Below are 14,564 nucleotides of genomic sequence, written 5' to 3' on the forward strand. Positions count from 1 at the left end.
CATTTGAGTCTGGGGCTCCGTTACGCAAGGAAGAAGACTCGTCTTCTGCAAACGAGAAGGGGAAATCAGACCCCGGACTCCTCGAGGTCCAGTCGAGCAGGATAGCGAAGAAGAAGGCGATGCAAGGTTCAAGGAAGCTGTGGGCAACTTTCTTTCCCCCAAGCTCAGAGCACCGACGGGGATTACGGTGCAGCAGCGAGCCCATTTTGCGCGGAAAAAACAAGGTGGATAGTGAAGAGGACTTAAGGGCAGAAGATTCAGGTGCCGAATCTCAGGCGAAAGAGATTTAAGTGCAAGCTCTCTTTTTTCTCTCGATTTCCAAGGATTCACAAGAAAATTTAGGGGAAAGGGCTTCGGAGCCGAGAGAGGAAGGGATTTCGAACAAAGCTTCATCTGACGAAGATATGGAAGGATTTTTGGGCCGAGTGGGGTCTGTTCCTCGTGGCTCAGCAGCCATGGTTATGCCTTCTTCGCCAGAAACCAGAGGTAAGGCCTAACTTGTTGGGGAATTGTGGTTCGATGGTTGTGGAGTCTCTGGAGGTAATCCTTCACTTTTCAGTCTTCACAGCAACTTATTCCTCTTCTAGTGGCTTCACTAATTCCCTCTTGAACCTTCCGTCCCCATTCTGAGTCCTTCTACCACCATTCTTCCCGTTTCAGTTTCTCAATCTTTGGCTCCTACGGAAAACCGAGTAATTCAAATCTTTTTCAAAAGAGTCAACGATGCTTTAAAGGTCAAAATCCTGTTGATATCCCTATTTCAGAAATGGAGGTGACCCAGCCTGCTTGTCCCAACCAGATGTGCGAGAGCGTCAACCCTCTCTCAGTTTCCAGTCAGGCTGCAGTTAATCTGGAGCCTGTGCGGGCTCTCCTCCAGGCGAGTTCCAAATAGAAGGACTATCCCCTAGGAAAATGGCAAAAGTACGTGAGGTTTTAAAGTCTCTGGATATCAAGGTATATTCCAGGAGGAAGAGCAGATGCTCTACAGGATTGTGAGACCAACTGGATTTGGTCCGGGATCAGGGTCAGAGAGTTTTATATGAAGATAGTCAGTTGGAATACCAGGGGTTTGGGTTCTAAGAAAAAGAGAAGGGTGGTTAAGGATTTTCTGAGATCAGAAAAGCCGATGTAGTGATGATTCAGATCTAAAAAGGAGGAGTGTGACAGAAGGTTTGTGGGTAGTGTTTGGTCAGCTAGAAATAAAGATTGGGCAGCCCTTCCGGCAAGTGGGGCTTCGGGTGGGATTTTGGTAATATGGGACTCTAAAAAGTTGCGTAAGGAGAGGTAGTGTTAGGCTCATTTTCGGTCTCAATCAAGTTCGCGTTGGATGGATGCGAATCTTTGTGGTTATCTGCAGTTTATGGCCCAAACAACTCAGCTCTAAGGAAGGATTTTTGGGTGGAGCTTTCAGACATTGTTGGGCTCTCTCATCCGCGTTGGTGTGTGGGCGGTGATTTTAATGTTATAAGGAGAAGTTCAGAAAATTGGGTGGTTCTAGATTAACTCCAAGCATGAAGATTTGATGACTTCATAAGAGATTGCGAATTGATAGATTCACCTTTAAGGAGTGCATCATATACTTGGTCAAACATGCAAGAGAATCCAGTATGCAAGAGATTGATCGCTTCTTGTACTCAAATGAGTGGGAACAAGTATTTCCTCAAGTCTTCAAGGAGTATGCCAAGGTGGACTTCGGATCATTGGCCGATTGTTTTGGAAACCAATCCATTCAAGTGGGGTCCAACGCCTTTCAGGTTGAGAATATGTGGTTGCAACATTCTAGTTTTAAGGAGAATTTTGGAAGATGGTGGAGAGAGTTTCAAGGAAATGGGTGGGAAGGACACAAGTTCATGAGGAAATTACAGTTCGTTAAAGCCAAATTGAAAGAGTGGAATAAGACTTCTTTTGGAGAGATAAGTAAAAAGAAAAAAGATATATATCTGTCTTAGCTAACTTTGATTCCTTGGAGCAAGAAGGGGGACTATCCATGAACTTTTAGTCCAAAGAGCTTTAAGAAAAGGGGAGCTAGAAGAGTTGATTTTGAGAGAAGAAATACATTGGAGACAAAAAGCTAGGGTGAAATGGGTAAAAGAAGGGGATTGCAACTCAAAATTTTTTCATAAGGTGGCCAATGGCAGGCGAAATAGGAAATTTATCAAGGAGTTGGAGAATGAAAGTGGTCTAATGTTGAATAATCCAGAGAGTATAAAGGAGGAGATCCTAAGGTATTTCGAAAAGCTTTACGCGAGTCCTTCTGGAGAATCGTGGAGAGTGGAAGGCTTAGATTGGTCCCTATTTCTGGTGAGAATGCGTCTAGATTGGAATCCCCCTTTACTGAAGAAGAGATTTATAAGGCCATTTTTCAAATGGATAGGGATAAGGCTCCTGGGCCGGATGGCTTTACCATTGCAGTGTTTCAAGACTGTTGGGAAGTGATAAAGGAGGATATAGTGAGAGTGTTTGCAGAATTCCATAGGAGTGGAATTATCAATCAGAGCACTAACGCTTCCTTTATAGTTTTGTTACCCAAAAAAGCATGTCAAGGAGAATCTCAGACTTTAGACCCATTAGCTTGATCACTAGTCTTTACAAGATAATAGCCAAAGTGTTAGCAGGGCGACTAAGAGGAGTACTTCACGAGACTATCCATTCCACTCAAGGAGCCTTCGTGCAAGGGAGACAAATTTTGGATGCAGTTCTCATAGCCAATGAGATAGTGGATGAGAAAAGAAGAACAGGGGAGGAAGGAGTTGTATTTAAAATTGACTTTGAAAGGCCTATGACCATGTGAGTTGGGATTTTTTGGATCATGTGTTGGAGATGAAAGGGTTTAGTCTTAGATGGAGGAAATGGATGAGAGGTTGCTTATCCTCGGTTTCTTATGCAGTCCTAGTGAACGGTAATGCGAAAGGGTGGGTTAAGGCATCTAGAGGTTTAAGACAAGGCGACCCTTTATCACCTTTTTTGTTCACTATAGTGGCAGATGTATTGAGTAGGATGTTATTGAAAGCTGAGGAGAGAAACGTCTTGGAAGGATTCAGGGTGGGTAGGAACAGAACAAGGGTATCCCATTTACAATTTGCAGATGATACCATTTTCTTCTCCAGTACTCGAGAAGAGGATATGATGACGCTTAAGAATGTTCTGCTAGTGTTTGGATATATATCTGGTTTGAAAGTTAATCTTGATAAAAGCAACATCTATGGCATTAATATTGAACAGAATCACCTTTCTAGGCTGGCCGAGATGCTTGACTGCAAGGCTTCTGGGTGGCCTATACTTTACCTAGGTCTTCCTCTGGGAGGGAATCCTAAGGCGAGAGGCTTTTGGGATCCTGTGATTGAGAGGATATCAAGGAGATTAGATGGATGGCAGAAGGCGTATTTATCTTTTGGAGGTAGGATAACTCTCATTCAATCTTGTCTAACCCATATGCCTTGTTACTTTCTCTCCCTTTTTAAGATTCCCGCTTCTGTGGCAGCAAAAATTGAGAGAATGCAAAGAGAATTTCTTTGGTCAGGCGTAGGGGAAGGCAAAAGAGACCATTTGGTTAATTGGGACGTTGTGTGCAAACCGAAGTCGAGAGGGGGTTTGGGTTTCGGAAAGATTTCTATGAGGAATGTCGCTCTTTTAGGGAAGTGGTTGTGGAGATATCCTAGGGAGGGTTCTGCTCTGTGGCATCAGGTTATCTTAAGCATTTATGGTTCTCACTCCAATGGCTGGGATGTCAACAATATTGTTAGATGGTCTCATCGTTGTCCTTGGAAGGCCATTGCACTAGTCTTCCAAGAGTTTTCCAAATTTACTCGGTTTGTGGTAGGGGACGGGGATAGAATTCGGTTCTGGGATGACTTGTGGTGGGGGGATCAACCTTTGGGAATACAATATCCAAGATTACTTAGCGTAGTCACGGATAAAAATGTTCCTATTTCATCAATTCTCGGATATTCCCGTCCTTTCTCTTGGAATTTCAATTTTCGCCGAAATCTTACTGATCCTGAGATAGAAGATTTAGAAAGCCTTATGCGGTCTCTTGATCGTCTACACATATCTCCTTCGGTTCCAGATAAGAGATCATGGTCCTTATCTCCTTCAGGTCTTTTCACAGTCAAATCTTTCTTTCTGGCCTTATCCCAATATTCTGAGTCGCCTCCAGTGTTCCCTACTAAGTTTGTCTGGAATTTTCAAGTCCCTTTCAAAGTCAAGTCCTTTGTCTGGTTGGTGGCGCACAAGAAGGTTAATACTAATGACTTGCTACAATTGAGGAGACCCCACAAAGCACTTAGTCCCGACATATGTAAGTTGTGCATGAAGCATGGAGAAACAGTAGATCACCTTTTCCTCCATTGCTCTTTGACCAAGGGGTTGTGGCACAGATTATTTCAGTTAGCAAAGATGGATTGGGTCTCCCCAAGGAGCATATCTGACATGTTTTTTACTAATTTTCATGGTTTCGGATCTTCTAAGAGAGGGGTTGTTTTATGGCAAGACGCGTGCATCGCGTTAATGTGGGTGGTGTGGCGGGAAAGGAATGCAAGGATTTTTGAGGATAAAGCAAGGAATTCAGGGTATCTTTGGGATTCTATTCGTTTTTTGGCTTCTCTATGGGCTTTTTGTTCTAAGGTTTTTAAGGGGATACCTCTTAACGTGTTACAACTTGATTGGTTAGCGGTGTGTAAATAGGCCGTTAGTCTTTTTCTCGTTGTATATCTTATATTTGATTACTTGTAGTCTTGTTTTTCTTTGGTGGGAGGATTTCTCATCCTTCTAATTGTATCTTCTTTTTATCAATATATTCCGTTATCGTTTCCTATCAAAAAGAGAAGAGAAGAATAGGAACAGACTTTGTCCACTAGTTCTTCAGTGGAGCTCTGTATTGTAAAATTTTTTTGACATTGCTCTCAATCAAAATTGTCCATTAGATGGTTTGTAATGTTCAATGCCAGAGGACTCTTCTAATGGATCCTTACTAGAAAGAAGGTGACACTCCGAATCAAGGAGTATCAGCTTATTGGTTTCCCAATGGGTCTTTTATTCTTTACTTTTTATTTTATTTTTTTTATGTAAGATTATTGACAAATATATAACATGATATGAAATGTGATAAAAATAAGATATATGATACACGATCTAATATGGTATGTGATACCAAAAACTAGGAAGACAGTGTGCACACATTTTACTAGTTGACAGATGACAGAAATGGTGGCAGCTACAATGTAGAAACTTCAAGGCAATTTTCTTTGATAGGATCATGGGTAAGACATCAGAGATGATTTAGATAGGCATGAGACTTGTGCAAACCTAAGTTAGCATGAAAGGAGAGTAGGTCTACGCATGGTTCTTTGAAAATATGGCCCTAGTCTGTAAGTGACTTTAGAGATGACTAAAAAAGTGAAGTTCTTCTATGGTTTGTTATGGAAGTAAATATAGGTAGCAGAACAATGGTTAACACCCCCTTGGCTGCCATACCTTTTTATCCAAATCCTTGGCAAACCCCTCAGGACATCTCTAGTATGCTGGTCATAACCTTTCAGGGCTTTAAAAACAAGGGGTATACTTCGAGTGCTTTGGTGGTGTGCTCTTATAGTTGATGGGTGATTTGGCTGGAAAGAATGCCAAGATCTTTGAGGATCAAAGGGACCTAAAAATAGATGCTCTTGAGGCCTAGCTCAAGTGGTAAAGGGATGGGGAGGGGTTGTGGGAGGTTCCAGGTTCAAGTCACAATGGGGACAAAAATTTACCCATAAAAAAAGGGACCTATGGTAGATAATGCGATATATTGTTTTCTTTTTGATTAGTTGATTATCACTTCTATGATTTGAAAACTGCTTCCATGAGTAGGAAGATCAAGGAGGAAATTATTTGTCACAGGAGTTTGTGAAAAGAAAGAAAAGGGAGAATCCCTAATTTTTGTTATTAAAAACTATTAATAATACACATTGGACTTGGGTATATATATACATGCTAGTGGGACCCACAATACAATAAGGAAAAAAAAGGAAAAGTAAATAACTGAAATAACTGTACACTATCTAACACTCCCCCTCAAGCTGGAGCATATATGTTATATGCACCAAGCTTGTTACAAATGTATTTAATTCTAGAACCTCTGAGAGATTTAGTAAAAATATTTGCTAGTTGATAATTTGAATTGACAAAACTAGTCGCCACACATCCTGATGTGATCTTCTCTCTAATGAAGTGACACTCAACTTCAATGTGTTTGGTCCTTTCATGGAAAATTGGATTGGGTGCAATATGCAAAGTGGCTTGGTTGTCACAGATGAGCTTCATCTGTTCATTCTTTCCAAATCTCAACTCCCGAAGAAGATGTTTCAACCATATGAGTTCATATGTTGCTAGAGCCATAGCTCGATACTCGGCTTCAGCACTAGATCTGGCCACTACATTTTGTTTCTCACTCTTCCAGGATATTAGGTTACCTCCAATAAAAACACAATACCCGGAAGTGGAACTTCTATTCGTGGGTGAGCCAGCCCAATCTGCATCTGTGTAACCAACAACCTGGGTATGACCTCTGTTCTCGTACAACACACCTTGGCCTGGTGTGCTTTTGATATATCGAAGAATGCGGATTACAGCATCCCAATGGCTATCACATGGTGACTGTAGGAATTGACTAACAACACTTACAAGAAAAGAAATGTCTGGACGAGTAATGGTGAGGTAGTTTAGTTTACCTACAAGTCAATCTAACAGAGTCCTTTTGGTGGCATTAAGCTAAATTTTGATGGTTGTGCTTTTGGGAGCTTCAACTTGGTTGGGCATTAGGGCAGTTGTTAAGGCTGAGCTGTTTTCACTCTTGGAAGATTGATTATGACATCTAATTGGGCATCTTGAGTTTCCCTATGGAAAGAGATTCCTAAGTGTTTCTTTCCTTGGAATCATGGGGAGCAGAAGCCCTTGGAAGTTTTGGTGACTGTTTTGAGGAGAATTCAGGCCCTTTTGAGGATTATCATCTCCCCTCATAGTCTAAGTAGGGAGGCTGATCTTTGGTAGTTTTTATTTTATTTTATTTTGTTCAGCGGGGTGGGGTGTTTGGTTTGGATCTCTAGTTGTTACATTTAGTGTTAAATGTTAATTTCCTGGTTCTTTCTTCTTTTTCTTTCTCTAACGTCAACTTATGTGGGAAAGGTACCCCATCCTTCTTTGATATCCCTAGCCTTTTTACAGTATTTTTCCCTTATACAAAATATTGAAAAAGAGAAAAAAGAATATCCATGTTCTCTTAGCTACTTGGTTGTCGTCAATTGATTTCAACTTGAGTCCCCTACTCTTTTTTGAGGTGCTTTTTAGGTGCCCTTTGTATACTTCCTGTTTACTTTGGGACGCTTCTTTGGAGTGCCTTGCTTTTATGATATTGCTTTTTACCCATAAAAATAAATGATTTCAACTCGAGTCTTGGGGTTGTTATCAAGCACTGCAATATAAACTGTACAGTATAACTACACATTTTGGGATTCACTTCTCTTTGCATGAATATATCTACAGATTGCATTATGATACTAATTCTAGGCATCCTCTATCATGCTTTCATTATTTTTTTGGCTAATATTTTCTGTTTGTCCAGGCTCTTAGTCTTATAATTATAATGCACGGGGCTCTTAGTAGGGGTTTCTCTATTCAGATGTCAGTTTTTGCCCCTTGTGTTGCCTCATAAATGTAAAGCATTAATGCTTTTTATATACTTTTGTATAGAGAATTTGGATCTGATGCCCCTTCCATATTTTTTGTAAAGCTAGGACATAAAATATCAGTATCTATGGAACTGCAAGGAGTACCTGGAGAAGGTTGGTAAAAGGAGGTTTATGGTTTTCAGTTACAATGAATTAATGCAGAAATGATAGGTCTTTTATTTATTTTTAATATTATAGGCATCTCGCATTATACTTGCAACTGATGGGGATGCACCTGGTCTTGCCTTAGCTGAAGAACTTGCTCGCCGCCTTGGAAGAGAAAGGTTTACATGATTGTGTTCTGATATTGTTTACTTCGTTGAAAAATTTCTGATAACTCCTCATTTTTTGTGAGATGGCAGATGTTGGCGAGTAAAATGGCCTAAGAAAAATGAAGTTGAACATTTCAAAGATGCGAATGAGGTTTGATATAAATGTCTGCACACATAATAATGCAATATTTAGTTTAATGTTAAAATTTTAGCTTTATTTGTAAGAAAATTTTAGGGTGTTTTGACTACATTATTTAATAATAATTTTATTTCTAGAGGTTTCCCTTTGAAATACTACATGTTTGTTATTAATAATTTGATTGAGTTCATTATGTGGTGAAAATCATTAAAGTTTCTCCATCAAATACTGAGAACGTCTTGCTGCATTTTGTAGCATATGTATCAATATGAAGTTGGTGGACTTTTCTTGTGTTTCCCCAGTGTGTCAAGTTGTCCTTCCATCATATGTATTATCTTTTGATAATTTCCCCAACTTCATCTGATACCCATTAGCTGCTTTATGTTTATTCTAAGAAAGGATAGAGAGTAAAAATGACATTAATTGAGTGGATATATAATAAATGTGACACAGTAACTGTTGTCTATGCATCATGCTGTCTGTGATGCATGTTGTGCACTTTAGCTGGCATTCATGCTTGTGATAAACATTCAATTGCCAGGTTCTAGCAAAAAATATTTGTTCTGGGAACCATTGCATTTATTTTGGTGTAGTTCTCTCTTGCAAAGATAAAAGTTGAAACACTGATTATTTGTTAAATTATGTTCTCAGGTGCTTATGTATTTAGGACCTGATGTTCTGAAAGAAGTAATTGAGAATGCTGAGATATATCCTATTCAAGGATTGTTCAACTTTAGCCATTACTTTAATGAGATTGATGGATATTATCATCACACTCTTGGTTTTGAGCTTGGTGTTTCAACTGGATGGAGGGGTCTGAATGGATTATACAATGTAAGTACAATATTTCATTTATGTCTTGATTGCTTTATAAATTTTATTTTTAACCTTCCTTTGGCTTTGTCATTACTTCTGAAGAATATATTAAATTTAAGTGTACCTTGAAGTATTGAGTGGTTTGAGAAGAATAGTCAAATGTAATGTTGGATACATCAGGGAAGGATGCTCTGAACTTAGGTCTAACAGACATTTTTGTTAAATCTTAAGTTCAATTTAGTGTTATGGTCTATTTGTATTTGAGGGGTTAGTAGTTTGAATCTTCTTAGGATCCATTTGATAAGAGGGTATAATTTTCCTTTTGAATTACAAAACTGCCTTTTGATTCTTATGTTTTATGTGTGAATTCTTCATGGAAGATGGTGGCTAAATATTATCCGAAGGTATTGAACTGCATATCTTAAGCGATAAAGGGGCCTGGAAATATTTTATTCTTAACATTGAAACCTACCTAGTAATTGAAAATCATTTATTCTTGATGTTGAAGCCCACTCAGTAACCGAACCTGAGAAGGGGTTAGTTCCATTTGCTTGTTCACTGCCTTTATCAATCATCCATTCTGTGACTGAAAGATTAGTTTAATATATCTGGATAAAAGTCAAAAATAGGAATTTTTTTTAATAAATCATTTGATGCCTGGAAGCAGAATAAAAACTAGTGACCCTCATCCCAAATTTCAAAAGGTTCTAGATTATCTGATAACAGACTCTCAACTATACCTCCTCCATGAACTGATACTGAATACTTATGAGCCAGTTGATAGCAGGGAAAAAAAATCTGCCACATGCCTTACAATGACTGATTGGCTGTCAAGAAAATCTATGCTAGTAGATTAAGCTCATGCAATAAAAGCACAATTATTCCCAAACTTATGCATCCAAAACTATATTAACGCATGCGTGTTGATGTCCCTTGTTATTTTGTAAGTGGAAGCTTTTTATATTTTAAATTTTAGTTTTGTGATCAAAGCATGCAAAACTCGTTGGGTAACATGAACATGTATAAGTGACTAGTTTTAAAGGTAGAATCCACTCTTTTTGTTGAACTTTTTATTTTGATCAGGTTGTGCCAGGAGAGTTGACTGTAGTGACTGGGGTCCCCAATTCAGGCAAGAGTGAGTGGATTGATGCTCTCTTATGTAATATTAATAGAAGTGTTGGTTGGAGTTTTGCACTTTGCTCTATGGAGAACAAGGTAGTTTATGATTGACTTAAATTTATCTTGTTTCTGTTTGAACTATTTGTTTTAATCTTAGATATTTGCTGTGAAATGTGGGCATTTATATTAGAGATGAGTTTTGGAAATCAAATGATATTATCTTAAATTGAATATATAAACATATCTTCACATAAATGTATCACTATGTTTGTTCTTATATTTGTGTTTGGTAGCCTTTTTAGATAATGTATTTTCTCTTCATGGGATTTATATAGAATCAGCAAGTATACCTGTTAAACAAGCTGCTCAACCTATTGGCATTTGGAAGAGATGCAATCGTCATAGGATTATAGATGCAGAGGTTCTTGCTTAATCTTAGCAAACAAAGGTTGCATCCTTTTAGACACTAGCAACTTCTGTGTCAAAGGTGATTCAGTGATTCCTCTCTCTTTGGTTTCCTAGAGTAATGGAAGTCAATGATTGACTTTTCCAAAGGAGTGGGATTCTTTTGTTTGGAAGTTGAAGTTTGCATACCAAGTAGTGGATGACAAGACTAGAAAGAGATGCTTCTTTGTCTGAGGAGTTTGTCAGGGTTTCTTCACCCTCAAGTTTAATGCTTCTGCATGGGATGTCTTTTTTCACTTGGTTTAGTTTTTTATTATTATTTTTTTATTTTATCGTTTCTGTATTTATGTTTTTTTTTTAATTTTAATTTTATTTTCCTTGACTTTATCCTTAGTTCATTTTTCCTTCCTTTTTTTTCCCCCTGAATAAATTGTTTCAGTTACATGTTTTAAAAATGGATTCTTGTTCTCCTTGAATAGTCTTTCTTGTGCTCCCTCATCCTTATCAATGACATGTTGAGAGAACATGCGCGTTCAAGCATGTTCGAATAATGTTGAATGTACTCTTTACTTATTTTTAAGGTCTTTGTTATGGTTATGTCTAGGATTGAGAGTGTTCAACATTGACTTCCTGCACTCCAGATTTGGGGGTAGGGAACAGAGATCACTTGATCGGTTGGAATTAGGTCACAAACTAAAGTGTGAAGGAGCTATGTGGTTTTGGATGGTGCTATGACACTGAGGAATATAACTCTTCTATGTAAGTGATTATGGAGATTCTCTAAGATGAGTGAATCATTGTGGCACAAGGTTATCCAAATCATAAATGGTCTACAACCCCATAAATGAGACAAAATTGTTTGGATTAGGTGGTTGAATGGATCTCCTTGTAAAGTTCTTCCCTAGAGTTATCATGATTTCTCTTATTTTAGTTACTTTTCAGTTGGGGATGGTTCAAAATTTGTTTATGGGAAGATCTATGATGGGGGATCAGTCTCTTTTTCTCCAATATCCTAGCATATATATTGTTTCCAGTGGTAGAGATGAGAGATTTCTTATTTCCTTGTTTCATGATCCCTCTATTACAACTCTGTTCTGGAAATCAGAACCTGAAATCGACAACATCTCTTTGCTTCTGATATCTATGTTTCCTGTTTATTTGTCATGTTGTTTCCTTAATTTATTTTTGATAGGTAAAACAAGGAGTATTTATTAAAGGGAAATGCCTAAACAATGTCCTAAAGTATATTGGAAGTATACATTGGCTGCCAAAAGGCTTAGTCAAGTGGGGGAGGGAGAAAACAATAAAATCACCTGCCCTCATTTAGAACTTAGCCAATCAATGAAGCTAATAAGAGAATTAGGGTTTATATCTACAAACACCCTAGTCCAAGACCATAAATTACCAACAAAAGAGTTTTCATCCTTTGGACCGATAACTCGGCATTATCAAAAGCAAGCATGTTCCTTTCTTTCCAAATGGTCCAAAAGATACATAAGGGGGCAGCCTCCCAAGGCTTTTTGTGACCTTTACCCAAAAAACACCCATGCTACCGAAGGAGCATCTCCTTAACTGAAGAGGAGAGAGCCCAAGACACCCCAAAGAGAGTAAACAACAGTTGCCAAAGATTCCTTGTCTTTGTACAATGGAGAAGAATGTGATCAATGGTTTCTTATTCAGAGTGGCAAAGAAAGCATCTATTTGTCTAAGAAAACCCCCTCCTCTGGACAAGATTCAAATTTAAGGCTTCCCCCCAAGTCGCCTCCCAAGCAAAAAAAGCGCACACAAGAGCTCCAAATGATGCTTGTGCAGTCTGGGGACTTTGGACCATTGGGGGATTTTGTTGGAAAGGATTTGTCAAAAGCTTAGTAGATTAGTGGAGATCTTCAACGTATTTGTGGAAGCCATCCACTACCTCAGGTCCTTCTGGTTTTCTGCTTCTAAGGAATTTCTGGGTGCTTCCTTGGTTATGATGGATTGGGAAAGACTTATAGCTATATCAGGGGAGTGATGGGTACCTGCATAGAGTGGTAAGCCCTTCCTCTTGATTGCCCTAATTTGGTAGCGTTCCTTGGTAACCAGGGGCATTGGGGGATTGTTGGTGTATTTAGAAACCATTGTGACACTGTGGTGTGAGGTGTTCTTCAAGCTAGTGGCTCTCATGTTAGCCAAAAGGTAGAGATTGTAACCTTGTGATTGAATGGGGTGAGGTCATTAAGAGTTAACATTCTTAACGCTCTTGTAGTGGAAGGAGTCTCAACAATTTTTAGATTATCCAACCAAGTTGTGGAGTAGTTGGGCAAGTGACAAGCAATTGATGCTAGGGGCCTTTCTCGAGGATTGCTTAACTTCTAGAGATAATTTACTTGTTGATCTTGTTGTGAGCCTGTGACCTTGCTATATATTTGTTGTTTTCCTGTTCTCCTGTACTCTCCTACTGACTTTTGGGTCCTCATAATTCTAGTACCAAATATCTTTTTTTTTTTCATTGATTTTATAAATTATTTTCTGTCTATTATAGCATGGAAGAAGTATACATTAACACTCAATTAAAGTATCCAGTTAATCAATGCCAAACAATAGGGCTTTTAGAATATTCTTAATGGGTCTGCATAGGTATCCAGTTGATCAATGCCACTGTGTAGAACTGATCTGACTTTTCCTTCCTAATTGTTAGTTGGATTAATATAGTAGTTATTCATGGACGGTTGTGACATGCATGAACTATTTGATGAATTGATTGAGATATCTTTCAACACAGTGTCGTTCATGCATGCAACTTTCTACCAACATTCATGCTTATTCCTGTCCAATTTGGTTTTTAGGTTCGGGAGCATGCCAGGAAACTTTTGGAAAAACGCATAAAGAAGCCTTTCTTTAAAGCAGGGTAAGTTCAAGTCAATATCATTCATTATTGCTCACCATAGCATTTTGGACCTATTTGTTATCCCGTGTTCAACTACTTACAGCATATTCACTTATGACAGTTGGAGTTTCATAACTATGTCCAAACTTTAATGTGGTAGGAAATGTTTAACTCTGGTCAACAGGCTGGTGGAGAGTAGTGATTCATTGGATTATAGCTCAGCATTATTTTTAGTCCCTTATTGGTCATGCTCGTGTTTAGTTTGACTGTTGATTGAGTTTTGAGGAGGTGGATATTTCCTTCTTGGTTTGGAACATGTGTCTCAAGGGGGAGGATTTTATGAAAAAAAGAAAGGAAAATCAGGGGATTGGTGGGGGGATTTTTTGCATGGAGGTTTCATAGTTATGTGTTAACTGGTCAATTGGACAAGTGTAAAGGGGAATTAAGACAATGGAGGAGAAGAGTTTGGAAATGTTGGGTGAGGAAATTAATGATTGTTGAAGATAGCTAGGTTTAACCAGACAAACAAGGAGGGCTTATCCTTAGAATGAAGGGTAAGATGTGAAAGAAGAGGGATTTCAAGAGGTGAGCTGACATGAAAATTATTTTCTATGGGAATAAATTGAGCAAGTTGTGGTTGAAGAGAAATAGGAATGCCATAGTTTTCTGGGATATGTTAACTGTCTATTGTTAAAGGGTAAGATGTGAAAGAAGAGGGATTTCAAGAGGTGAGCTGATATGAAAATGATTTTCTATGGGAATAAATCGAGCGAGTTGTGGTTGAAGAGAAATAGGAATGCTATAGTTTTCTGGGATATATTAACTGTCTATTGTTGAAGCAACCATCACAGAATATGATCATTAATGGGGATCCTTCTCTTGAGGGAAGATGGTGTTGTTTTATGAGAACCATCCTCTAGAAAGATGAAGAGGAATAGGAATACCATAATTTCTGTGATGTAATAAATGCTTATAGCTGTAGCCATCATCACAGGAAAGTGGTCCTTAATGGGATCCTTCTCTCCAGGGAAGATATGATAACCATCCTCTATAATGATTGGAGTTGTATTTCATGATTGCAATAAGAGTGGTGATTCAAACAGGGAATGCTTTGAGGATAAATCATGTAGTGAGGAGAGTCTTGCTTCATCTTAAAATATTTTTTTAGAGGGAAGACAGATACTTAATGCTGTGTTGATATGATAATCAATGCCTTGGATCAGGAGCAGGACTTTGGGATTTATTTT

The 14,564-nt window shown here is 38.5% G+C and overlaps 1 protein-coding gene across 1 annotated transcript in view; it reads left to right on the forward strand.

Moving 5' to 3' along the window:
* The window catches only part of LOC117923593 (twinkle homolog protein, chloroplastic/mitochondrial-like), a 37,442-nt gene that overhangs the window by 7,888 nt on the left and 14,990 nt on the right, over positions 1–14,564 (forward strand). Inside the window, exons 10-15 of the mRNA XM_034841956.1 lie at positions 7,767–7,814; positions 7,899–7,984; positions 8,063–8,123; positions 8,763–8,945; positions 10,011–10,142; positions 13,277–13,338. Coding sequence (XP_034697847.1) covers positions 7,767–7,814; positions 7,899–7,984; positions 8,063–8,123; positions 8,763–8,945; positions 10,011–10,142; positions 13,277–13,338 — 572 coding nt within the window. The remainder of the gene's footprint in view (positions 1–7,766; positions 7,815–7,898; positions 7,985–8,062; positions 8,124–8,762; positions 8,946–10,010; positions 10,143–13,276; positions 13,339–14,564) is intronic.

This window comes from Vitis riparia, chromosome 10 (genome assembly GCF_004353265.1).
Source record: "Vitis riparia cultivar Riparia Gloire de Montpellier isolate 1030 chromosome 10, EGFV_Vit.rip_1.0, whole genome shotgun sequence".
NCBI lineage: Eukaryota > Viridiplantae > Streptophyta > Magnoliopsida > Vitales > Vitaceae > Vitis > Vitis riparia.